The following is a 27,010-nucleotide window of genomic DNA, read 5'->3' on the forward strand; positions in this document are numbered from 1 at the left end:
GGCAGGGGAGCTGGTGGCTGGGAGAGGAGTGATGGAGAGCTGAGGGTGCATGTGTGGGCCTCTTTTAATGCTGAAAGCAGGATTTTGTGTGTATTTGAGTGGCCCTGAAGTTCTGTACCTCTCCTCTCACCTTGCTCTAGTAGGACAAATGCCGTGAGCTGTGTCTCAAGGATTTCAGAAGCATGGGCATGAATGTTGAGCCTGACCTGTGGCTGAAATGAAGAGAAGGAGGGTTCAGCCCTGGTGATTTCCGCCTCTTCCAAAGCTCGGCTTGGCCCGTTGCCTTCAGGCATCAGACCTAGCTGTAAGGTTTGATGTGACACGTGTGCAGCAACGTTGGCTGGAGCAGAGCAAGGGATGGAGGCTCTTGGGGTTGGGAGTGGGGCAGGGTAAGGCATCCTTTCCAGAGGGAGGGAGGGGAGCCGCTGGTTCCCGGGTTTCACCGAGTCAGCTAGTTCCCTCCATGGTGCAGACCCCGCCGCTGGCCCGGGAAGGGCTGTAAATATTTAGATAGCTCAGCCTGTTGGTTTTGGCTGGGGGCCCAGCCCACGTGATGGGGTTGCAGAGCCCCCCTCCTGAATCTGGCCGCCCGCCGTCTCCCTGCCATCTGCTCGGCTCTCCCCACCCCTCAAGGAAATGGTGGAGCAGGATCCGAGCAGTGGCCCCCCCCATTCCCAGCAGTGCTCCCCATGGGTGCACGTCCCTGAGGCAGCGCCAGCTGCAGCCCTGGGAGATCCCCTCGCTCTTTCCATGGAAAAGGCCTGCTGGTGGTTTCTCTGTGTTATTTCTTTGAAGCACTGTAGAAATCAGAGCTGGAGAAGACCCATGAAATAACTGTTTCCACATGCCCTCACCCACACAGCCAGGCTGGGAAAAAGCCTGTCCTTGGAGCAGCCGCTGCAGGAGAGAGGGCTGTGGGAGCGGGTGATGGGATGGAGAAAACTGGGTTTGTTTGGGCTGCTACTTGATGATGGCTGCTCCTGGTAGGACATGGTGCAGTGCCAGGCCAGGAGGGGAAACTTCAGACCGATTGCAATGATTTCAAAACTGTCTTGATCATTGAAAGTGTCTTCCAAAAGCACCTGAGAAAGGGATGGGCGGTTGCCTCTGGGAGCTTGGTGCCTCATTATTTCCAGTCCCTGTGGAAACCATCACTGGGTGGCTGACTGCAGTGTTCATACCTTGCACAATCTGCGCTTTTTTTGTTAGTTGAGGAGAGCACCTGAGTTATGTTTTCGGGTGTATTTTTTTTGTCCCTAGGACAGCAGAGACTGGATTTGGCAGAGACCAAGATCTGTGATGGTTTTGGCCAACAGGACACGTCGGTAGGATGGGGCCATCAGTGAAGGACGAGGGATATTTCCAAGGAGAGAGGAAGCCAGCTTTACTGAGACAGTGTTTTTTATACATAGTGAGGAGCTCCTGCAAGTGTGGGCTTCCCAATCTTTTCTGCTTTCCACAAGTAGGTGAGGAGATACCCCTGGAGACCTTTCTGCCATTCAAATGGGATGTGCAAGAAACCATTATTCAGACTCCTGGGAGATCTGCATTTCAGCAAAATATGAGTGAGCTCATCAGTTGGGAGAAATGCTCCTTCCCTCAATTGCAAAGGGTATAATAAAGCATGGTGTGCCCTCAAATCTCATGGCTTTATTACCCTTAAGAGCTTTGAATTCATTTTGGCTTGAGCAAATCCACATCGTGATTAAAATCCCAGTCTAATAAGCTGTTGACTCCAAATAAAGGCAGGATAGGAATAAACAATGAAGAAAAGTTGGCTCTTCCTCCTGCCCCAGTGGAAGGCTTTCTCCAGGCAGGCAGCCAGCAGTGATATAACCCTGTAAAGTGCTGTAGACTGGTAAGAAAGCTGGGATATCAGCTGAGCTTCCAACCAAAATGAGCTCATGCTGGCCTGCGGGCAAGTCCTGGGGTGAGGGTAAAGACAGCTTGGACGCTTACTTGGCGTCAAGTTAACACTTAGTTTGCTGATGGTATGGTGGCAACTGTATGGATGCTGTCAGATACTTCAGAGGCCACGTCATGCAACTTTACCAGTTTTCATTGCAAACTGTGGTCAGCCAAGTTGTCCCTGATATGCTGAGGTCTAGAAGCATGTTCCTGAATGGATATTGTGCCTGAGTCAATGCAGAGTACTTGCCAAGCCCTGTTTGGTGGTAAGCAAGCACAGTGTCTGGGCCTCCCTTGTAGCAAATCATGGTCCATCCAGGTGTCCACAGATGTTCCAGATGCTGTCTTGCAGGAGCTCTCTGTCTTCCTTATGTTAATATGCAGAAAGAGCACATCCTTCAGCTCAAAAAAAGAATTTGTGAATGGAAGGAGGGGATCACGATCAGCTGAATAAGGCCTGCGAGGCGATGCTGAGCGGTTCGGTTTTTATCTGGGAGAGGGTGGTGGTGCCTGTGACACCTGGCCAGCTCACTGCAAGTCAGCAAAGCAGTCACAGATGTTTGGGCTGATCATCTGGTTTAAGAAAAGTGGTCATTGAATGGCTGTGTTGAAAGTACTGCAGTTCTTTAGCAGTAAGAGTTTGCTTCATCTCGCTGCCTCTTTTTCCATCTTAATTTAGAAGTGATTCTGCTGCTAAGAGTTTGTGGTTCTTCAGAAGTCTCCTCACCTTGGTAGGTCCTGCTTCATCAGCCCTCTGAGCAGCGGAGTGAGTTTTCGATCAGATTTTTAGTACAGCATTCGAGTAGGTTTGATTTAGCATTGTGCTGCCCATTTGAGTGTCCTGGTGTTTGAGTTTCGATATTGGGCTGGGTTGTTGGTCGCATTCCAGCATCTGGAAAAACGCGTGTCTCTGTGGGAAACCTTGTGAAACTCTTAAGGGATTCTGTTTTAAATACCAAAACGTCAGCATCCTAAGAGCCTTCGCTCTTCATTACGTTAACTGGAGTTCTAGCAGGTCCGTTCACCTGAGCTTCTGAATGTTTTGTTCCTGCTTCAGTGAATTGATACTTGAACTTGTGGTGGAAATAAGCAGGACGTGAGAGTTAGAAGAAAAAATGAACATGCCCTCATTCTGCTTAGTCAATCTGTTACCAATTAGTGAAGGCTGAGGTTTGCATCACTGGAGTGTTACGCTGGCATCTCGTCAAGGGTCATCTTTAGTTTCAGTGAGCAACAAGTAAGGACATTAGATAAGTAATTGCCCAATTCTGTTGTTTGCTTGTTGTTTTTCATAGAAGAATAAAAAAATTGGGTTGGGTTTTGTTTTGGTTTTGCATTCATCACCAGTAAAAGCCTGGTCACATGGTCTGTGAATAACCTACAGTTACTAGGATTGATTGTGTAGCATTTTAAAGAACAGGAGGGTAATTTGCACCCCTGCAAGTTTAAGTAAACAAAACCTCAGAGCTGTTATGGAAGAACAGACGGAGTTTTGAACATTGTGGGTCTGAGCTCTCAAAAGTCGCAGCCCCAGGCCCTGGGCTGGCGGTAGTGTGTGGTGTGGCATGCTGTGGGCTGCACCACGGGGATCTTGACATCAAACTTGATGCTGCAGCCATGGATGGGATGGCCACGGCATACTTATTAACTCGTAATGTGTCTGGGGAGACTTTAACTGTGTTTTTACATGGAAGTGCCCTTTCACATGAAATGTATGCCCCTATTTAGGGAAAGGGAGCTGTCTTGGTTCACAACTATCAATAAGCGTTTAGTAGACAGTTAAGTTGCAGCAGTGGAGCTTAATAATTTAATCTTACATATTTTCTGGTATTGCTGAAATGACTTTAAGTGGTCCCATGAACTTCCCTGGTTGATGCCCAGCCATGGGAGCTGCATTGGCAGTTCTAGCAACATTCGGGTTGTGGTGTGGGTTGTTGGGTCACTCCTCTCTGATTTTTAACTCTGTTCTCTACAGGTGTACATTATCAAAGTCACCTGGTCCAATGGGTCCACAGAAGTCATATACCGACGGTACAGCAAATTCTTTGACCTGCAGGTAAGCATTTTGCCAGTTCTTGGGGTTCTGACTTTGGAGGGTCGAAAGCTGTGGTCACTTGAGAAGCATGGTTTCTGCCTTATGCTAAGCATGCCTTTTGTAATCTATCAGAAAATGTTTTGATTTGAGGAAGCTGAAATGCAAGTTTGGACATCCTTAAAAAAGCAAGAACAAAGCAACCTCAAAAGCTGGACACCTCGCTCCAGTGCCTCTTCGTGTTGGTAGGGACAGCCTGGATCTTTTGCATCTCCAGTGTTAAAGTTCTGCTGTCACTCCCTGGACTAAATGCATGCAGGGCTGCATAGGTGTGTTTAAATTCCTGCAACAGAAATCTGTGCAAGTGGTGGGGTTTTTGTTGCAGTGGTGGTGGGTTTTTTTCTTTGCTTTGGGGGGGATTTTGTTAAAGTTAGGCCCAAATTCCATTCCTGTGGAGCTAATAGCATGCCTTTCCCAGCTGCTATCACAGCAAAACAGGGCTGCTGCTGGGTCCATGTCTCGCTGGCTGGCGTTTCTGGGAACAGGCGCTGGGGAAATGCCCACTGCCCGGTGCGAAGCAGTGCCAGCCCGGAGGGCAGCTGACAGCAGCTGCTTTAGCAATTACCTCCTCGTGCAGGGGGGAGCAGGGAAGAAAATGGAGCCGGGAGGGAGGGAGGAGGCTGGAAAGGCAATTGGGACAGGCTGGGTTGCAGAAACTGAAGCCGGTGTTCTGGGCGAGCAGGCAAAGGGTGTTTTCCACCCCCTCCTTGGTGGAGATGAGCCAAGGGGTCTGGCTGAGCTTTATGAGCCAAAACACAAACTGAGCTGCTGGAACAGGCTCTGTGCAGATGAGAAAGGAAAATGCATGAAGTGATCTATGGACCAGCAGCAACTGCCAGAAAAGTCACTGGCATGTTCCTCCTGGCCTGTGTGCAGGACTGGGAGAGGAGCTGGGCACTCTCTGTCTCCAGCAACCTGCTCACGTGAAGTTGAGCATCACTATATGTTTTATTTGAAAAAGTGCTGTGGTCGCCTGGGAATGAGGATGTCTTTCCTGAAATCGCTGCATCCAGACACAAATACACTGCTAAAATTACAGCACATCTGGGCCTGCCCAGCGAAGCAAGCCCATGAGAATCCAGATGGCTTTCCCAGGTTCAGCTGGTCAGCTGGCTTCGGGTCAGCCTGCAAAGCCTGGGATTGTGCGAGACGGCTGCTCACGTCGATGGTGCCCTGTCCCCTGCCTGACAAGGCACCTTCTGCAGAGCTGTGGATGTGGCCATGAGGATGACCACGTTGAGTAAGCCCTGGCCAGCCAGTGAGAGCCCAGCTTTGGCAAGACGCTGGGTGTCCTTACCCTGCCCCTTGCTGCTGTCCCACAGCATTGTGCTGGGCAAAGTAAGGTAGGGTGGCACCGGCAGCTGCTGGTACAGGCAGGGGTTAAGCTGTGTGCAGCTGCTTGTGTAACCAAGGAAATATTAAAGTAAATAAACAGGGAACAGCTGTTGGGCAGCAGCCAGGGTTGGAAGGAAATGGAGCTCAGTGCTTCCTTCTCCACAGCATCTTGTCTTCACTGGTGCTCCAAGGTGGTGGCCAAGCTCACACTGTCGTTTGCTGCAAGGGGGGCACAGTTTTTTAGGGTTTATATGTGATAAACTGGTGCCTCCAGCTATGCTGTTTCCCTGGGCTGCCTTGCTCCTCGTGGGCTGTCCTTCCTCTCTTCCTCCCCTTCCATCTTGGCTGGAGCTGTGCACGCTCCTAGATGGAAAGCATTGTCACTGGAGGCTGTCTGGAGCCAGAGACTCAAACTGGCTCTGCAGAACACTCTGGAGCACCTTTAGAGGCAGAGGTGCTTTATATATATGTGTGTGTGTGTCTATCTATCTATCTATCTATCTATCTATCTATCTATCTATCTATCTCATGGTGTGGATGGGAAAGTTTAAAGCAAACATCTCCCCCCATCCCTGTTCCCTGCAGCTTTTACTAAAAAAAAAAAGAGTAACCACTCCTTTTTGGCTCTGTTGAAAGAATGAATGAAATTGTGGTTTTCCCTTCCTTCCCCCTTATCGCACATGCTTCCTGGTGTCCTTATTTTAAACTTGTGGTGCAGTACAGTGGAAATTGGATTGAAAGATGAGGAGTGAAACAGATCCTCTTAGCACAGTGGAAAAAAATGCTCTAGGTAGACTTGGTAGCACTGACTGTTGCCATTGCTGGAGGCCTTTATTATATGAGTGTTGGATGATTCTATGCCAATTTTAGCTCTTTAGGCAGAAATTTTCCATGCTGGAAATTATTCATGCCTCTGGTTAACAAAAAAAACCCCAAACCCCCACAAAATTACTGATTGGGTAAAATGGTTCAGCTGCTTCTGAAAACATTGTAAGAGGGAAAAATATTTTTCCCGGGCCCAGTTCTGGTGATCTTTTTGATGCGTTGGAGGAAGAATTGGAAACTTGAGTCGCAGGTGATCGCTGTGTCAAGAATCTGTCTTTCATGTTATCCAGTGAAAATCCATCCAAATTTATTCATACTTACGGCCTTGAGCAATCACAGTACATGCATGTCTGGGTAGAGATATTTAATTTTAATATCTGTGTTCCCAATGATTCTGGCTGTACTTTCAATGCTCCTGCCAGAAGCTGAGCAGGGGTTTGTTTTTTCAATAGCAGCTCTGGCCACATCTGGGTGAAGGTTGGTGCACCCTCTTTTGCTGTCATTGACCTTCCTGCTAAGCCCAGGAAGGAGGACAAGGAAGCCATTTGATCCAAGTAGGAGAGAGGAGATGACCTTCTTGGGACAGGAGTGAGGGCTGGTGGGGGCTGACCCCCAGGCTGATGTGATGCAGCAGTTCAGAGCAGCCCAGGCACGGTGTTGTGAGTGGTTGGGGATTTTCTCCTGATATTCCCTGTGGGGCTACAGCTGAATTGCTTGTCACCTTCCATTGTGGCCAAACAATTATTTTAGGAGTAGGGCCAAGTAAAACACATGCACGCTTACTACTGACAGCCTCGCCGGCTCGCCTGCTGCCACTGCAACCAGAGGGCAAAGTGTCCTTCCCTCCCCAGCCAGGCAGGAATGACACTCAAAACACAAAGCACCAGCTCAGCCGAAACAGGGGTGAAGCCTGGAGCCCAGTGCTGGTCCCTGCCTCCGTCTGACTGCAGAGACGTCGGACCAGCCACGTTCCCCGTACTGGAATGGGGAATGTCAAAATCCACCTCGTGGGTCACAGTAATGCTGCAGGCTGTGCCGTTGTCAGCTAGGAGTGTTCAGGGTTTTGTCTGAATACTGTGAACTTCCAGAGCTGCTCTTATTGGCTGTCATGGATACCTGAGACTGGCCCTCTTCTGCAAAAGCCCTGGTTTACAGCTCATCTCTGTAGCAGCCTTTCCAAGAACGACCTGCTTTTCTCTCCCAAGGGTGGAGAGACCTCCTCTTTCTGCCTAATTACCCATTTTCATTCCATCCACCACACTATGGGCCATTCACTGGTCATGCAGGAGATTGTCACCTCCTCTCTAAGGGTAGGTGACTGACAGTGGTTCTGCAGTTCAGCTTGTGTGTTCCTACACAAGGCACAGGCTGCTTCTTCCTGGTCCCATTCCAGCTTTTTGAGCAGATGGAGTGGTGGCCCGCATCCCTTGGGAAGCATGCAGGTCATACCCTTTCTTGCTCTGGGGTCATCACAGGAAGGCTCGGCATACCATGCCAGGTGGTGAAATTGGGAAGGGAATACTTAAGCTGGGGAATACCTCCGCCTTCTCTACACTGCTCATTGCAGGAAGGAAACCTTCAGGGACCTGGGCAGTGCTCAGGAGCCTTTTTGCTGTGTAGATCCTCTGTGCTCAGGTTCCTACCACCTCTCCTCCTTGCTTTCTCCATAAACATTTTCTGTCACACAGCAATTTACATAAGAGTGACTTTTCAGGGATTAAAAAACAAACCCTAGATGAAATTGTAATTCTGAAGTTTGAAACCTTGGGTGACTGTATGATTTGTGTTTAAATTTGTAACTACAAATACTAAACTCAGTTCTGCATGAATCTTTTGGCTGGAGGAATAATTTCCTTTGAATAGGATTGAGACTGTTTCATAACACTCAGTATGCCAGATGTGAGCTATTGGGAGCAGATGAATGCTGCTCCTAAGAAATAAAGGCAATAAGATTGATGCTTGCAAGGATGCCAGTTGTATTCTGGACACTAATAGGAGCTGGCAGGTACACTGGAAATGTTGGCTGGCATGGAAGCTGGTAATCAGATATGTGAGTGGCTGTCTCCAGTGGACAGAGATAGAGGATCGAGGTCTTGCGTGCCTGAGAGATGCTTCTAGCCCTGCCAGTGCGGGAAGAGCCGTGCAGTGACTGCAGGGCTCTCTTGGATCATGTTGGATGCATCACTCGGGAGGAGGTTAACAAGTCTCTTGGAAGGATCATCTTGAAACCATTGGCTGTATGGAGCGACACTGCTGGTTAGAGAATAGATACTGGCTTGTATTTTGTGTTTTTTATGGAAACCCCCAAAAAGAAACATTTTTTCCCCACTCTGTAATTATGAGCTCATCAGCCACGATGGTAGTCATTTCAAGTCTTCATGTGACCGAGAGCCACTGTTGTCTCACTAAGCTCCTGAAATGTCCTTACACCCAAACCCGATCGTTTTATGTCTTTCTCCCTATTACCAGACCCCTGTGCTTTTACCTGGGCACGAGCCCTGGTCCATGTCCTTGGCCTCCTCTGCCTGTCTTTTTTTTGCATCGTGGGCAGCAAGGCTTGTGTCTCTGCAGTTGGGATCAGATCCAATCGGTCACAAAGTGAGCTGCTTGCGAGCTGTGATGGAGCTGGGTCAAACCTCCCCCTTGGGGCCGGCTGTGCTATTCATGCCATGTCCTGCCTTCTCACCACTGAAGCAGTAGCTTCTCCTCTGGCAGGCAGGTGCAAGTCCTTAAAAATCAAATTGCCATTCAGGGGTGTCCTCCTTGGGGACAGGTTGCCCCTGGGCTTTTCCCCTTGCAGTCAGAAACCTTCCCTTCAGTCCTTGTCCCAGCTGAAGGCTGTAGGAGAGGGTGATGTTGTATGGCTGCTTCTCTGCATAGGGGTTTAATTTTGAGCCAAGGGATGGAGACATGACGTAGGCTGGAGTAAGTGTGATTGCTGCACAATTCAGAGATAGAAAAATTGAGAATTTTAAGGAACCTTAAAAACGTCTCTGGCTTGCTTCCCCGCTCCTTTCTGCATGCGCATCGAGTGTGTTTCCCAGTCCTCACGTTTGTCCATATGCTTAACAAATCCTTCAGGTTCTTAGCTGGAAACTTTCAGCTTTGACCCACCTGGAGCGATGTCATCTTGGAGAGAGTCCTGCAGCCCTCCCGCCAACAGCTTTGTGTGTAACAAAAAAAAAAAAAAAAAAAAAAAAGGCTGTTGAAGTGATGCCTACTTTTATGAGAAAATTGGCAAAAGGCAATGGTCTGTGCATGTCGTCTTGATGTGGAAGACAGATTAGCCCTTCTGGAGGGGGTTCTTCACCTGTTGTGTTCATGCAGCCATCGGGCAAAGATGGGGAGGGGGGAAAAGTCAGTATCTTAGTAATTCAGGCTGTTTTAAAATAAAACACTATACTAAAACAGGCTCACAGTACACTAGCTGGCACGCAGAGAAGAATTGTTCTCATCAGCCTGTTTCAGGCAGTTGGACTCTTAAAAAACTGAAATGAGCCTAGTGCATTGCTTCCAGTACTGCAAACCCTGTGTTCACCTTCCTTCGCTTGCAATCCTCCTTCTCCTCCTCTGCTCTTTAAGCTGGGCTCTTGGCAGGGCACATGGTTCACAAAGGTGAAGTAAGTGTTATCTTAATTCTCCGCATGTGGAAAGCAAGGGGCAGGCCTGCCGAGTAATGTGTCCCAAACAACCCAAGGCTCCTTGAGGTAGGAACACAAGCCGAGGCACCTCTTGGATTTCACCCCTCTTCTGGGTCGTGCCTGGTCCTGGCGGCCTCCTTGATGAAAAAGCCCTAAAGCGGCTTGGTCATACTGTGGCTGCAGGAGATGGATGTCTCTTTGTGTCCAGGGATTGTAAACAGGGCTCTTTCAATAGCTATTTTGTAACAGGAATCTTATTTCAACACTTCGGGGATTTCTTTTTTCTCCAGGGTTTGTGGAGTTCAGCAAAATTCTGTGCAGTTGCGTGTGCAATGTACTTCGTGGTTTCAGCCGGCCACTAAAATAAATCACCAGGATCTTGCTATTAGACAGCTGGATCATGAAAGACAGGCCCTTTCGTGACCAAGGACAAGAAAAAACCCACAGCTTCCTGTGGTGAGGTTCCTGCTACAAAGCACCACCGACTATTTTTTCCTCTGTGCCCAGTCTGCACTGAGAGGCGTGAGCTTAAGCACCGTACACAGAAGTATAGAAAGAGTGAATTGCCATAGTCGAACTTGAGAGAAGAAGGAACACTTTCCATTAAATAAGGATTATGTCTGTCTGTAGAAGAAACAGCTGGTATTTTTCCAGCAGTGCATCAAAAATCTCATCATTCTCCTCCTCTCTTCCTCCACAAAGAACATGTACAGTCCAATGCACTTCAGCCTAGTTAAAAGTTGGCTCCTTAATTTTTTCTTTCTCCAAATGCCTCCCATTTATAGCTTTCCAGCATTTGGCAGCCGGGAGTCAGTGCATTCCCGTGTGTGCTAGCGCCAAGGCAGGTCAGTGGAGTTATAATTGGCTCTAGCTGGCACCCTGACTAGCTGCTGCGTTCAGTGCCTGGCAGCCGAGCAGGGCTGCGAGCTGCTGAAAGCTGTGCCTGCCTCTGGGAAACGGCAGCCCATCCTCCCCGAGAGTCGGTGTTGGATGAAAGTTCTCAGGGCCAGCGTACACCTGGGGTGAGTGCGGCCGCACTGGGCAGTGTGTGTCTGCAGTGGAAATAATTTTCATCTCTCGTAGCTAAAGCAGCTGCTGGGAACATCACTGGATGATTTTTGGTTTATTCCAAGCTGATGGCCAACATTTGCTCCGAGGGTGCAGCTCTGCAGGCTGTGTCTGCACCCTCACCAGATTTCTGCAATCCTCCCTCTTGCCTCCAGAGCAATTTTGCTTCTTGCTGGTTTGCTGTGAGCTGAGAGCTCCTGCTCACCTCCTGGCTCTCATCTCCACCTGCTCCCATCAGATGGTCCCTTCTGGTTCCTGGGCTCGTTGCCTGGTGCTGCTGTGGTGGCCCTGTGGTGAAGGAGGGCCAGCTCCTGAGCCTGTGCTCTGTTCATTCATCCCTGCTGGCACCCCCTGGTCTCCTTCCCTCTGGAAACTTGGCAGAGCAGCTGGAGGAGACAGCGTTTGCTTCCCAGCCCTGGGGGAAGTACGTCCCACAGGAAGCATCGCTTGGTGGATGCGATCTGGAGGGGAGCCTGTGCTGAGTGTAATCCGTGGAGGGGGGAGGCAGAAAGATGGGGAGGTTAAAAGTTTCACCCCTTCAGGGACAGAGCTCAGATCTCTTGCTGCTGATCTGGTGTGGTTTTATTTGGTGAGGCTTTTGGTAATGCAGTGTTCAAAGTTGTCCTGTAACACGAGGCGAGGGGTTACACCCCAGTCCCTGTCTCAGCGGTGAGCTAATGCCCTTCCAGCTGCTTAATGAAAGAGACCTGGAAATTCAGCTGCCCCTTTCCTGGGAGGGCTGAGCCAGGGTCCCCAGGAGGGCAGGAGCTCACTGGTGGCCCCTCTCCTACCCGCTGCCCATGGGGTTGGACCCTGGGAGGTGTCCAGGGCCCCAGGGCAGGTGCCAGCCTGGAGCTGCTTGTGGCTGTGGGTTTTGATGAGGTTTGCATGGGTCTGGACTGATGCGAGCCCCAGCATCTCCGATGTGCTTTTAATCAATCTAAAGCAGCTCAGCTTTCTGGTAGAAAGACCTGCAATTTATATCATGTGCCAGCAGCCCTGGATCCAAAACAAACCAGTTTCAAGCTGACTGATGCTGCCTGTGGGGAGGAGCTGAGGATGGATAGCGGTAAATCGGTGCAAAGGAGTCTGTATCTCAGAGTGCTGAATTTTTAGTAAAATGGCCGGGACCCATTTATGTTGCTAAATCTGTATGATATAGTACGGACCAAAGCATCCACCACATACGTATTGTGGGTATCTAAGAAGTTGAAGCATCTGTGCAGTTTTATGGTGAGTGGGAGATGGAAATAAGAGCTGAGAGAGACAGAGGGAGATGGTGGTTCTGGGCATGTCCTGCCCTTGTAGAGGGAGGTGATAAAGCTGAAGGGATGACATGTTTTTCGGCGGTCTTGATTTCTCACTTCTTTTCTGTGCCTTTCATTCGATTACATCAGGCTGTCTCAGGTCTTCCACGGTGCTGTAAATCACTGCTCCCGTGCTGGCTGTTGAAAGTGCTTTCAGTGAAGGACACCTTGCCATCTTGGAGTCCCCTTGTAAAGCGAGGTGTGGACCTCTGCAATGATCTCCCTGAGGTCCTGGTGGGCCTGGGGACAAGTGAAGAATTTAACCACTTGCTCCCCCTTCCCAGTGCTCTGCTCCATCCTAGAAGCGATGCTCCTTTCCTCTTACTTTCCTTGCGTGGTTTTTTTTCCCTTCTCCTGTATGTGTCTGCCCTGAGGCATGCCTTGCTCCTCATTCCCATCCCTGAGATCCAGCACAGACTTTTCCTGGGTATGTGGCAGGCATCTTGCAGGAGGGATGAGGAAGGCAGGTCTGTGCCAGCTGCATCAAGGCTGTTCCGTTGGCTGGATTAGGGGAGACCTTTTGGGGAGAGAAGGATGGGTGTGCAGGACCTGCCCTTCCTCTGTGATTCATGCCTTCCAGCCAGCAGCGGGGAGGGGGACCTCGTTAACCAGAAAAGAGAGGGGAAAACGTGATGTGGTGCCAGCGGGTGGATGCTGTAGGGCTCTGGCAGCCAGCCCATCCCCTCCGTGGTGCCATGGTGACTCTGTGGTTTTCCTGCCAGCGGCTGAGGCTTTGCTTCACCACTGGCTGCAGGGTGTTGCAGTACTGCTGGATGCATGGCACCCCTTCTGCTCATCTTCCCATCACATTGTGACTCCCACACATCCCCAGGTTGCAGGGTGCGGCTCTACACCCTGGTTTATGGTAACTTTTATATTCTGGTGTTATCTAGGATTGCAATGTGAGCAATAACCCACATGAAATATGGTCTCCCTTGTAATCTGGTGGCATGAGGAAAGCCAGAATTTTCCCTGTCTTAATTCCACCTCCTTGAGCCTTTCAGCCTTACTGGTACCATATCTTGAGGTCTTTGCAGTAGAGGTGAGTCACTGAGTACTGAATTATAAGTGACATTTATGGCTGTCTTTACCTGGCAGTGTGGAAATTAGATCTTGGAGATTAGGTTTGGAAGGTATAATTAAGGTTGGTGAATTTATTGTTTTAATACTGCCTTTAATAGAATATTTAGGGTTTGGGCAAGACAAAGCTTTCATTCAAACGTAATTTTTCAGTGCTGATACCATATTAAATTAGCCAAACCAGGTATTTTTTAATACACAAGGTGTGGTATGCCCCTTATGGAGAATTCCTTGTGCTCTTATTTTCCTCTTCAAGCTCAGCTTGCTGATCATTTACCATCAACCGTGGTCTGGTACTTGACCTTTTCAGAGAGGAAGAAGATATTTTGTTGTAGCAGACTTTGAGAAATGCCTCCCTCGGTAAGCAGTTTGGGTGCCAAAAGGTTTGGGACCCCACTGAGGCTTGATCTCCCCCTTCCCCAAGCTGGCAGCAAACCAGCCCACGTCCCTGCAAGCTTGGAGTGGCTCCAGGAGGGCCAGGAATGAGGAGGGTGGAGGTGAGACCTCTCCCTGTCTTGCGCTGCAGGCAAAAGTTCAGTTGGTTCAACTATATTGTGCAACTTGTCTCAGGTAGGTGGACAGCTTGCCCCAGGCACTGGGGCACCAAGGCGTGTTGGTTGGGGCTGGCTGAGATGTTCAGCCTTACAGAGTGCAGCTGCCATTTTTCTTTTTTGTTGTTGTTGTTGTTGGGGTTTTTAAGGAAAAAATATTGCTGAAAAATGGAGAAAGTGTCGGTTTTTAGAAAATTAAGTTGTGGGTCTTCCTTCCTATCTGAGAATTTCTGCTATAAAGCTGCTGCTGGCAGAGGACACTGCCTTCTCCTGCCCCAGGGAGCACTGGAGTACCTCTGGTAGGGACCCAAAATCCTGGAGTTCTCACCCAATCTCAGTCAACAGAAAGTTGCAATCTGTGTTTTTTAACTGCATGCATACATGCTGAAAATGGCTGATGTAATGGCCACTGAAGAAGGCTTTGTGTTCAGCCACGCAGAGTGCCAGGCTGGCTGGGAAGCCACACAGTTCTTTGTAAGGTTTCCTCGTCCTAAGTTGGGAGGAAAGTTAGTCTTTAAATTTTAGCAAAGAAAGAAACTCAGTTCACTATGCGTAAAATGTTCCCTTGGTTTTTAACTATTAATTTTTGAGAAGAAGCTTTCCCCTTGATGAGTCACTTAAAACATTTAAAAAATCCTTTTAATTTTAGTGGTTAGGTTTTACTGTTTGAATTGAAATGTTAATTGAAATGGATACTTGTCTGCTGATCTTTCTTCTTGGCAAATCAGCATTTTCCAGTTCCCCTCCTCTCCCCCTCCCACCCCTCCACCCACCTCCAGGCAATAAAAAAGTCCTGTTGGAAAGTTCCCAGAGCGGTCTGAGGTTTCCATTTGGGGGGCGACTGCTTTCCACCTGCCAACAGGTGGCTGCTTTAAGCCCCAAAACCATGGTGTTTTTTTATCAGTTGGTGAATTTGGCCAGAAACTGACCAGATTTTCTCTCGTAGTGAGATTACGCTTAGAGAGGAGCTCTAAGATTAGGGTGCTTTCAAGGTTTGTGCTCCTTAGGGGTTTAATTATGCTGGAAAACCTTGGCATTGCTCACTCTCCCTCTATCCTGGTTGGGTCCTAAAAAAGCAGGTGCAGTTCAAGGTATGTGGTTTGGGCAGAATTTTGTGTAAAATCTGCATCCTCGTGTTTAAATGCACAGAAGGCAGCAGGGTTGCTGCACTTTGCCTGCTACTGGGGCTCCTCTGTGGTGCCTCTGTGTTCGCTGGCTCCAGGCCCTGGCAAAGGGTGAATATCCCGGGTTAGGACGGCGTTCCCCCTGGAGCTGCATGGCATCTTGCTTTATGCATTCCCAAAGGCTCCCCGCGGGGCTGCCCAAACCTGTGCTCGTGCTCGGCGCTTGCTCAACCCTTCCCTGTTATGTCCATTAACTCCTCCATAAGCTGCAAGGGCCAGTCTCCTCCATCAGACATCGCTTAATGGCAACGTTCTGGTTTTGCAATAAGTGGAGTTTCTTGGTGAGCTCTGTCCCTCTGGCAAGGACTGTCTGAATTCAGAAGTGCTCCAAGTCCTCTCCTGCCATCATGTGGGTGGTGGCAGTGCCAGGCTCCTGCGCCCGCAGCAGCTGTGGGTATGTGCTGTCTGCAGAGGCTTCCTGCCCAGCTTGGGTCTTTGGGCAGCATTTAAATCACACCCTTTCTGTAAATGGAGGAATACAAGGTGCTCCATGATGGAGACACTCTGCTGGTGCAGCAGGAGGTGGGGTGGGGGTGCTGGTGGCAATGCTGATGGGTTCACGCAGGAGCCGGCCTGGTTCATGCTGTCCGTGGGGCTGTCTGCCCAGGGTTCCATCAGCTTCTGTCTGCTAGACGGACATTTTTACTGACAAGTGGGAGAGCGTGGAAAGGAGCATGGTAAGGACTACGATGTATCTGTTTCGCATGGAGACCCTGGTTTTGGCAGTTAAACATCAAGGGTTTGCAGTGTCTCATTTTCCACCTGTGTAATTGCACTGGCTGCTGTGGAGCTGCTCTTGATGGAGACCATCATGAACTCAAGCAGAATGAAATCCTCCCTCATGTGGTGACAAAAGTCTCTCCAAATTGGCCTTTCTGCTGACTGTGCTCGCTTGGAAGATGGGGTTTGTGTTTGGGGAAGGAACAACAGGGAAAACAGACAGTTAGCAAGAAGTCTGATGCAAGAGGAGGGTGATGAGGCTGGTGTTTCTGACCAGCAGCGCTCTCCCAAGTGGTAGGACTGCAGCTTTTGCAGCCCTGCCTGTAGCTCAGATGTCTCCTCCTTTGTCTTATGTTTGGGCCTGCCACAGATTTCAAACTTTGCATTAATTTCAGAGAAGTAATGTATGCCAGTCTGCGTCTCCTCATCTGTTGGAGTGGGGAATGTTTTTGGGAAGGGAGGGGTTGAAGGGAAACCAGATCATGAGCTATTTGGGGGAGAAGCTAGGGACAAGTCATCCCAAGGTTTTGGCAAGCATGCAGCTCAAGGTGGGGTGGCATGAACATAAAGTCTCTCCATGACTGGTCACTGAAACACTTGACTGAAGGTTGCCTCTTGGTGTGAAACACCGTGTTAGATGTGAAACTAGATCTGGTTGGAGTGCTTGAGCACAGCCCTCCCCCTTGCTGCGCCTCGGCTGCTCAACACATTGAAATAGGGCAAATATAGTGGTATTTCTCCACCGTTGTTTCCATTTCCACAACAGAAACTAGATCTCATGACTTTCTGGTCTTCAGAGCGTGTCTGCTTTGGGATGCTAGAGAGGAGGAGGATGTGGGTGAACATGAACTGTCTTTGCAGCCTCTACAGCTGCTGCTGCCATGACAGCTCCAGCGATGGTGTGGTGGTGGTTCTGTGGTCTTTGGCATCAGGCTGGGGCAGGTGGCACAGCTCTTCCCTGCTCCTATGCCAAGGCTCCTTCCAGAGGTACTTCCCGTGTGACACAGCCCCGGCTGTGCTGGCAGGACGTTCCCATGGACGGGATGGGGAAGAGGAAGTGGTGCAGACCAGCATCACCCCCGGGTATTGCTGCTGTGTTCCCAAGCACGTCTACCAGCAAGAGTCATTTCCCGCGGCTGGGTGGCCGTGGTGAATTATGGATGCTGTTCTGGTTGTTTGGTGGTGTTAATGCTCTGCTCCTGGTGCCTGCATGGAGTGCTGCTGCTTTCAGTGCGCATCTCTGCAGTCAGGGACCTGCCTGCCCAGCCTAATGCCATCTAAAGGCTGCAATTATCAGAAATTAAATGGAAAATGGATTACTAAAGTACTGTAAAGAAAATGATGACTTCCAGGATTCAGCACCAAATGAATCAAATGTAGAAAGCAGTATATTTTAATCACCCAAGAAGCAGACAGAGGGATCAGCAGCTCTGTGAGGGGGGTGTGTAAATGGAAATTGGTTGGTACTCTTCAAATTTGAAGTTTTCTTTTTCATTTTTTTTAAACACTAAACTCTCTTCTTTGTCTCTTCCAAATATATTCTTGACAGTCTTACAAAGCGAGGGAAAGCAAGCAGTGCTTTTCAGGAGTTGTTTGGGCCATCCAAAAATGGGTGCTGATTTTATATCCCACTATCTCAGGGTGTCTCACCCAATGACTTACTGGAGCTGGGTTTTGGGAAGATGCAGCTTTGTCTGCCCTCTCGTTCCTTTCTGGCTGCCTCAGAGTGGTTACCCAGAGCTACTTGTTGCTTTTGAAAACATATGGACTTCAAATGTCTTAAAACATGATTTCTTTAAATGCTCTTGGAAATGCACTTTGTAGATGAGCACAGAACAGACACAGAAATCACTGTGGGAGCAGGGTGGGGCTTGAACAGAGAGAGACCTATCTGGAGACCAGGGTACTCTCTTCTTCCCTGACTCTTTTGCCCATTTGCTGCAATTAGTACCTGATGTTGGTTGCAATTGTGATGCTGGTGTTTATTTATCACTAATGAACAAACATGATAATCTTTTAGTGATTTCTGGGGATTTAAGTTTCAAGGCTGGATGACGGAAAAAGGAGGCTCCTCACACTGAGGTTGCTACAGGCTTTTAGGGGTTAGATGCTTGGGGCCGAGTGCCTCCTCTGGGAATCCTGGCAGCCTGGGTGAGCGTGCCATGCCCGTCGTGGTCTCAATTGCCTACCTTGGAGCTGAGCACCACTGAGGTTTCTGCTCAGAGAATCAGTGGGTGCTCAGGCTGGAAATGTCTTCCGTCCTGGGCAGTGGAAGCTTTTTGCCTGGTTGCTTTTGGAGGACCACTGCACTCAGACCAAGACTAGGGAAGCGGAGCTGCCACGTCCTCTGAGCCCCTGTGTGCAGGCAGAGCCCGCCAGCTCCCCCGCTTTGGCTCATGTGGTTTATGGGCAGGCACCTGGGGCAGCACAAACCTGGGGGTGCCTCCGTCCTGGGGCTGCCTGGGGCTGGTGGCAGCGTGGGCCAGGGGATGCATCCTGCCCTCTCCATGCCAGTGAGCTATTCACAGGCACCAACATCTCCCTCTGTCTAATGCTTCCTGTGATTTCATAGGAAATTTCTCTTGTAGTGGCAGCTGCTGCCGATTTGTGTAGCCCTTTTCTCTCTGACCTCAGTTAATTCTTTTTGTCTATTGCTGAGCAATGCTTAAAGTTTTCCATCAGGTTTTCACAATCCAGCCTCTGTGATGCCATTTCCTAGTGCTGAGGAGGTCAGGATTGCCTCTGCCTGGTGATGTGTAAAATGCACTTGAACTCATCCCTTTCACCAGAAAAGCTGGGGCTGGGGAGAGTGGTCATCAAGAAACCACTCAGTTGTGCTGCCCTTCAGCTCCTGTTACTGTCTCTGATCACCCAGCTTGCTTTGGCCATTGAACGGGCATTACATGGTGCCACACCAGTGGAGTCCTACCCCAGGCTTGACCTCCTGAGCTCGGCATCACACACTTGGGATCTGAGTTTGCTCCACATTTGTCCTTCTGTCTTCTGGGCTGCTGTGTTTTCACCCCTCCTTTCTTCACAGGCAGTCCAGGGGAATGCAGGGAAGGTGCCTCTCATAGGATCGCAAAGAGACTAAACATCAGTAGCCTGTGAGCCGCTGCCAGATGTCCTTCTCTTTCCTGGACTGTCTGCTTGGCAGATGTTCCCCAAACCAGCTGGTTCCAGGGCGCAAGGGTGCTTTGATCTGCAGGAGCACGTTTGCAAACTCTCTGGTTCTCAGCGCACAGCCCTGTCCCTCATCACGTCCCCGTGGGGCTGGGGTGCTGCCGTGATGGCAGGCGATTGCTGGACCCACATCCCTTTACCTTGGAGGTCAGGGTGAGCGATGCACGTGAACGTCCCCATCTGGAGTTCACTGCCACGGGGACAGCAGGGCACGCGGTGTGCCTGGCTGCCTGTGGCATTCCCCCTCTCATGAGCAATGGGGCCAACAGGGCGTTTGGGAGCATGGGATGAGAGCAGGCTTGGCTCAGACCCATCTTTTCCCCATGGCAAGCTGCTGCCTTCTCTCAGCGGGGAGGCTGTTGCTCTCACAAAGAGTCTCCTGTGATTCTGACACTGTGCACTCAGTCCGACTCTGAAGCCTTTTGTTGAACTTTTTTTTTTTTTTTCCCCTTCGGCTGGTGTCAAAAGCTGACTTCTCTGCTCTGGATAACAGACGTGTCTGGTGGAGGCATGGATTAGGTCAGCTCTCGCTGAAGGAGGAATGTGGTTTTACACTGAACCTCCTGTCACGCAGGCAAAACAAATCCTCTCGATAAGAGAAGGGGGAAACTTCCCTCACCCAGTGCCTGTGATTACAGCTCACAGCCTGGCTCCGACATCAGCTCCTGGTGTTGTGCAAGAGTGAAAGAGTTTGCTTTCCTCGCCTGGCCGTTTCATCACCCCCCAACCCATGCTGGTATCTTGCTGTTCAGTGATGTGAACCACCATCCCCTCCATAAGTTGGCAAAGACTTGCTTTCTCTTCTGAAGTCCGGTGCCCAGGCAAGCCCGAACACTCAGTAGTGGAGAGCCTAGGTTTTAGAACAGCTTGACAAAAGCAAATCCCACAGTCCCTCACCTGCAGAGGACTTGCTGCGAGAGTAATCCCGTGCCCTTCTGGTTCATCCTTATCAGAGGAATGCAGGACCTCTGTGTTTACCATTTCACCTTGACATTTTTCTTTCCACCAGATCAGATTTAAATGAAAAAGATATTTTTTTTTTCTCTCCTTTACATACCAGAGGGAAAAACTTTTCTACTTTATTGTGCAGAGCAGAGGAGAAGCAGCAAAGTGATGACACACCTTATTACCTGCTGGCACTTGGCTTGAGGTGTTTGGGGTTTTTTTTACAGAAACTTCTCGGAGTTTGATTCCAGCATGCTCACAGGCTGTTAGACCTGGGGCCCTGCTCCTCCAGCAGACATATCTCTCAGGTTACGCCATCTGCATGGTGTATCCCTCTGCCACTACACCATCAGCTCTTATTTGGGCAAAGCCCTTCCTGAACGCTCTGCTTCCTGGGAATACTGCTGAGCACATACATTCCCCTCTCCCTAGGATCCCCTGCAGCCTGCAGCACTCTTAATTGATTCAATTAGGATATTATCTTACGAGTTTCCTGTTAATGAAGAAGCTGTCTGCCAATGTGTTAGCTGTTGATACAAGGCTGCTTTTGAAAGGCCCCCCTCTCCCCGGGTGGCCCCGCCAGCGTTATCGCTTGTGCTGTTAATGGACAGCTCAGCCATGGGGACAGTGTGTTCCCATGATGTGCACAGACCTTCCGCCATGGCTTGCTCCGGAAAGACTCGCTGCCCAGACATTTCTGGGTTAATAAGAAAAACAGCTAATTGATAAGATAAATTGGTGGTGGAGATAAATGTGGATAAACGTGCCCTATCCTGACGTGCTGTTGTGGGGAGCCTGGCTGCAGATTGGATACGCCGCTGGGGCATCAGTGCCCCAGTCCTGGTTTAGGGAGCCAGGGCCTGGCAGCTGTGTGATCACCCTCCCTGCTGCAAAGGAATCAGTGAAAAACATGATACAACAGCTTCCTGCATAGTAAAAGTGCACCAAAATGCTTTAAACTGCATCTACCCCAATATTTATTTTTTTCCTAAGATTCTGTCACAAATACTTAAAAATAATCTTGGAAGGGGAGAAACAATAGAGTTATTGTTTCTTTTTCCCTTCATTTTTCTTCCTGACCTGAGTGCATTGCTGAGAGGAAGAGTTGGCCTCTCTGCGCTCTCCCATGCTCGGCAGGGAAAGCTGCCCTCCAAAGGGCTGTGTGTCTGTCTGCCTCTCGCCTGCCCCGTCTCCCCCTCTCCCCGGGATCTTGGATGGCCAGGCAAGTCCTCCCTTATGGGAATGTGATGTGAGCAGTCTTGTTTGGAGCTTGGATGGAGACCCTCGCTGCTGAGATGATTTGTGGGAGTCTCCCCGTGCCGACCACCTCCCTTCCACAGTCCCTTGTCTGCTGGGGAGCGTGTTTCCCTGCTGTGCTGGGGAGAAAGGTGCTCTCCCGGGAAACCTTCCCTGCCTTGGCTTGTCGCTGGCGTGCCTTGGTTTCTGCAGACCATCTTCTGAAGCCAGTCTGTGTGTCTCTCCCAGAACACATGTGGGTTTGCTGCACTTTTACCCTTTTTCCATCCCTTTTCCAGAGCTGTGCCTGCTCTCCTTGGCTTTCCTGGGTAAGAGCAGTGTAACAACCTGTGCTGTAGTCCTTGTCCTGCAAAATTAGCAGGAGCAAGATGGGCCAGAAAAGATACAGGGAGCCTCAAAAACTTAGAGACCTGCCAGCTGGATTCCTCTGGATCTCTGGTGACATCTCTCAGGTCTGGAGCTGACCTTTTCCCATTGCTGTTCTGTGCTTATTTTTGTGTGTAGTGCTACAGAAGAACCATCAGCCTGTGACCCATGGACTGGATTTCTGCAGATGCGTGCTCTTGTATCTTGCTAATGCAAACTGCCTGCCATGGTTACAGCCAGCACTGGGGTTGTTTTCTTTGGAGTGAGTTTTTCAGCTGTTCTTCAACCACAGGCTTATGCCTAGTAAAACTGATGAACTAGTATTTGCTGCTGCCTTCTCTGGAGCTGCGTGATGTGGCAGCCAGGCTGGGTGGGATCCATCCCCTCTGACTTGCTCCTTCCCCACCTTCTCCTCTTTCTCTGTGTGCTGAAGGGTGCTCCAGGTACCTTGCAGCCTCTTTTCCTCCCTCCAGTAAGAGGAGAGAGCAGTTTGGTACAGGCATAATGGTACCAACCCACAGCAGACCATGCAGGGTCTGGTCTGGCTGGGGTGATGCTGGTGACTCTGGGCTGGGCTGGAGCAGAGCCAGTGGGCTGCAGCGAGAGGGTCCCTATGCCACCTTCTCGCTGAGCAGCCACTGCAAGAGGCACTTTTGGTCAAGGAAAAGGAAATGGAGGACTTCTGGGCTGAAGTTCTGGCTGGCTTTGTTGTGGTCACATGGTTGGCAGCAGATCTGGCCAGAGGCACAGCCCAGGCACGTGCATATGGGAGAAAACATAGCTTGCACCATTTGTGCCTTGGAGTCTCATAGTGCTCCTGGGAGCGTGAGATCCTCAGCTTGTGTTCAAAACTGAGAGGAGGGGAAAGCTTCCAGTGACTCAAGTATTTTGCATTGCTTAACAGCAATCAGATGTGTGGCGTTTGTGACTTGTTTTGCTCACCCTTTGTCAGTCACAAGCTTTCCCGAGCTCTTCCCCACAGGAAGGGCAGGGTGAGAGGCACCTCTCTGCCGTAGCACAACACGGGTGCTTTACAGGGTAACGGGGATGTGGTGTCATCCTTCATTCTCGTGGATTGAGGGAAGAGCAGGAGGCCGTTGTGTGCCCAGGGAGGCTGGGGAAGTGGTGCTGCCCTGGGAGCCTGCAGTGCCTTGGGGAGGCGAGTCGTCCCTTGGCCGTGCTCAGGCTCCCTTTGTGGCTGCTGGTAACGTCGCTGCAGTCCCTGGTTATTGCTGAGTCTGGAGTAATTTTCTTTGTTACAAACTCTTTCAAATTTATCTTGAAAAGAAGCTGTAAACATGGTCCGTTTGTGCTTAGTGTCATACTGGTTTTGAGTTGTCTTGTTTTCATTTTGAAGAGAATATTTGAGAGCTTCTTTTGGTTTTCCTGTTGTCTTTGGGAGTGTTGGGGGAGTTTTTTATTTCTTCTCAAAATGTAGGAAAAATACCTCCTTCCTTCTGCTTCTCCTTTACCAAAAACCTCAAGAATTTTATCCCGGTGCATTTGAGATCCAAGAAAAAAAAAATTGCAAGCATTGCATGTGCAGGGGTACCAAAGGCTTTATTGACAAGAAGGGCTTAGTTTTGGCACTACAGAACTTTAAACAAGCTCATGCCTAGCAGTAGAGGAGTCCACAGCCCTTAGCTAGGAGCAGAGACCTCCTGGGAAAAGCATGTGGAAAAATAGGTGCCAAAGAACAAGAGCCAGGTGGGGCACATCCCCGAGGGATGTTGGGACTCCAGAGTTTGGCCCTGCACGGACTCCCCATGGTGAAGGGGCTCCTGATGGTACATGGTGGAGCAGCAGACAGGAGGGATCATGGCTTGTGTGTCAGGCTGCTCAGCGGTGCCCATCCTCCTGCCAGGCCCGGCGAGAGCTGCCTGAGGATGCCTCTCGTGGGATGAATGCCTCGGGCTCTCCGGTTGCATAGTTTCTTCTTTGCATGAAATACTTTAAATATTAATAGGGCCAGAGGAGAATGGCTGTTTAGACTTTGTAGGTGCTAAGGACACTTGCTAGGCAGGTTGTCTCCAGTGCTTCTATAAGCACTTAATTATTTATGCAGAGTGCCATAGATCCAGTAGGAGAAGGCAAGACCCATTTCAAATACCCTGGGGACCAAGTGATGGGAGACAGAGCTCAGATCCATGCTTCAGAGGAAACAAGGGAGAGTTTGCATCTCCCTCCCCTTCCTTCCAAAGGAGGGAGTATCTGAGTGGTGGATGGGTGGCTAGACATGCTCTTTCTCCTCTTCTGCACTGTGTAAAGTGCAAAGCCCGATCCAAATGGTGTATTCCAGCAAGACCAAGTAAAGCAAATGCTGAGTACGTAGATCCTGCCAGGGCATTGATATTAAGCACTATAACAACCGCAAGGAGGTTGTGTGCATGTGCTGAAGCACCAGTGCAGGCACCCAGCAAGAGTGGGAGCTGGTTATCACCTCTTTGCTGACTAAATGTACTAAGTGCAGTTGCATCACTCAGGAAATGATTTGTTGAATGCTGAAGATCCCATAAAACGTTCATCCATCAAAGCCTGTGTAGCACAAAGTGTTCCCCAAACTTGACATATAACTTTATGGCCTTTTGCAGGCAAACATGAGTTGGTGCTGTGAGTCCAAGTCAGCTGTTGTCCAGGAGCTGTGTCACTGCTGTGCTATGCTTGAGCTAATAAGCTTAAAATATGCCTTTTTTGAGGAGCTTCTGAGGTCTATCGGGATGAAACTTAATAGTTGCAGAAATGCAGGTTACATGAATCACCCGTGCTGAGCAGAATGATAGTGATGAATAACATCGGTGGTGAGAAATGACTCTAAGATCTTGTGCTTCTGGCACTGCTTTGGATGTGCTTCCCTCAGTGCTGCAGGTTGCTGTACTCTGGCTGATGGTGCTGTGTGCCATCAGCCTCAGGACACTGCTGGTTAGAACGGCCTTCACCTCCTCCTGGGGAGAGGGGCCTTGTGTTGTGCACGTTAGTCACTGACTTTAATCACCTCTCTTGCCTTTCCTTTTCTAGATGCAAATGCTGGACAAGTTTCCAATGGAAGGAGGGCAGAAGGACCCCAAGCAAAGGATCATCCCCTTTCTGCCAGGTAGGCAAGTGGGCTCTAGCAAAAACCATGCTGGTTTTGGCACGGCAGGAGCTTTTTCCTGGTCTGTATGTGAGCATACATGTGCTTTAGCTCTTATCTACTGAACTATCTGAGCAATAGCAAGTTCTTGGCCTGCAGTGTGTCCACTAAAACATCTGTATTTGTTTGCCACATGCCCACTGAGTGTTAAACCCCTCGATCATTCTCCCTCCCTCCAGAAATCATTAGTGGAGCACAGCTTCTGCCAGGAGCAACCCAGGCAACAGCCTGCTTGTTTTCGGAAGGGGCCTGGCCAGCACGGCACAGGGCTGAGAGTGGTGTGGGACTCCCTAGGAACAGCTCATACGCTGTTTTTCCTGTCCTGTGCAACTCAAAGGGCTATCCAGAGAGAAGGAAATAACAATTGAATTCCACATGTTGAATCAAGCTGATTGACAGCCTTGGCTTCCTCCTGTGATGTTTGGGACTGGTTGCTCAAAGACAGGATTTCTGTGGCATGACATGTGCCCTGCCAGCCTGACACGCAGCTGAGTGTTTGTGTGCCAGAGGAACAGATGCAATGGTCTGTTGCAGACTTTGTGGTGCAGGGGGTTGCTTGTGGCTGCCCTTTGGTGCCTTTGAGGAAAAAAAGAAGCCTAATATGCCTTGCAAAAATAACCAGCCTGAGGGGGCCATGGGAGTCTTTCATGCACCCATAGCTAATGCCTTTGACCACAGAGCCATCTTTACCCTCACCCCCAAGTAGCTAGTGGGCATATTTAGAAATGTCATCATACCATAATCACTTCCAGCGACTGTCAGGTCCATTTAGTGCAGCCCTTTGTGCTGTGCTCTGCCTCCTGGCTTTTCCAGAAACGTAAAGACATTTAGTGGGCTTTGCTTTTCTCTGACCGACATGAAGAAAATACTTTACGCCGCTTTCTGAGTAAGAGAATCTTGTCTGGGTTTCCTGTAGAGGGATTTCTGATTCTGGCTTGTCCTTGCATTGTAACATCAGCAAAAGCAAAGCACACCTGATATTAATACAGCAGAAAAGCCCTTGCTGTACAAGTACTCCTGCCAGCAAGGAGTGGGGAGGAAAAATGAAAGCCAAATTGGCAAAGGGCAAAACTTGGAAAAATTGGATGTACGGTTTGGCTGTGCTGCACTTGCAGAAAATTCCCACCAAAATGCTGCTATTTTTGGAAGGCAACCATCGGGCTTGGGAACCCTGGTCGGAGCACTGTTGCTCTCGGCACACTCATCAATATTTGTTTCTTCGCTTTGGTGTTGAAATAGTTTTTCCTTTGCTAGGAGGCATGTCACTGGGATTTCAATTGGAGAAAAAAGTGGGTTGAAGTTGCTGGAAAATAAAGCCTGCCTCTTGTGTGAGAAAGCAGTTTGGGGGAGTTAGGATGACCATCCTCTTGAGGAGTTTGTGCATTTGTATGTGTCCTCTGCAGAGATGTTTGCCCTTTTGCTCTGGTCCCCTTTTTGCAACAGGATTGAATAACACCATTTTCAGAGGCAATCACGTGTTGACTTGGAAAACCTCTAGTCCATGCTTCTCCCAGAAATTTTTCTTGACACTTATTTCATTTCTGCAGTGGCTTGTGATAGCTAAAAAGAGAGAGACTGTTGGCTGGCACCTGCAGTTTTACCACTGGTACTTTCAGGAGGCAGCGCAGGGAAAGATGCGGTGAAAAAATCACAGCGCAGGATGGTGTCCTACCTCTGAGCAGGAGGTAGCCACTGGAAAGATAGATAATCTTGCATCTGCCTGTTCTCATGGGCAGCTTCAGAAGTCCTCTTGCTTCAGGGAAGCTGCATTATTAAGAAGTGGGAATCATGTTGCCTTTGCCATCCTGCCTTTGCTGCACATCCTGGAGCGGTCAGGAGCTGGTGGCTTTCTCTGGAGCAGGACGATGAGCCCTAGTCAGATGGTGTCTGCTTCTGAAAGAGGACTTCACCTGGGGATAAGGGAAAGCTCTTTTAATAGTTGCTGTCTGTGCTAGAGGATGTGCAAAGCGGGATGGTTTCATTCTGGAACAGTTCTTGGCCTTCCCAGTCTGGGAATGGCAGTGGGTTTTGTTACTTACAACTGAACCCAAACTTCATCTCTCTCCGCCTAGGGGTGCTATCCAGGTGAGCTCGGTGCAAACAGCCTGGGTGTCTTTCTCCGCAAAACGTGGCTCTAGTATGCTTAGACTTGCTAGGGTTGTGATTATGTTCAGCTTCTGTGAGTACTGTCGCTTGCTCCCAATCCCATTTTGAGCAACATTTTTAGCATCTGAATTTTGTTACCGTTGGAGATTTGTCTCCAGTGGTTTACTGAAAGTATGCTGCTTTCTGGGAAGCCCATTGTAGAGTAACATTAGACATTGTGGCCACTGCAATTCACAAAAATGTCTCCTGCAACCCTGTGCCTCCTGCAGCTCTAGCTTTCTTAGCAACTCCTAAGCGTCCCAAACTCATAAT

The 27,010-nt window shown here is 49.5% G+C and overlaps 1 protein-coding gene across 2 annotated transcripts in view; it reads left to right on the forward strand.

The window, feature by feature from the left end:
- Positions 1-27,010, forward strand: part of SH3PXD2B (SH3 and PX domains 2B) — a 79,210-nt gene that overhangs the window by 8,912 nt on the left and 43,288 nt on the right. For both annotated transcript variants that reach the window (XM_074883896.1, XM_074883897.1), the window contains exons 2-3: positions 3,884-3,964; positions 24,478-24,553. In XM_074883896.1, coding sequence (XP_074739997.1) covers positions 3,884-3,964; positions 24,478-24,553 — 157 coding nt within the window. The remainder of the gene's footprint in view (positions 1-3,883; positions 3,965-24,477; positions 24,554-27,010) is intronic.

The sequence above is a fragment of the Strix uralensis genome, chromosome 14, assembly GCF_047716275.1.
Source record: "Strix uralensis isolate ZFMK-TIS-50842 chromosome 14, bStrUra1, whole genome shotgun sequence".
In the NCBI taxonomy this organism is placed as follows: domain Eukaryota; kingdom Metazoa; phylum Chordata; class Aves; order Strigiformes; family Strigidae; genus Strix; species Strix uralensis.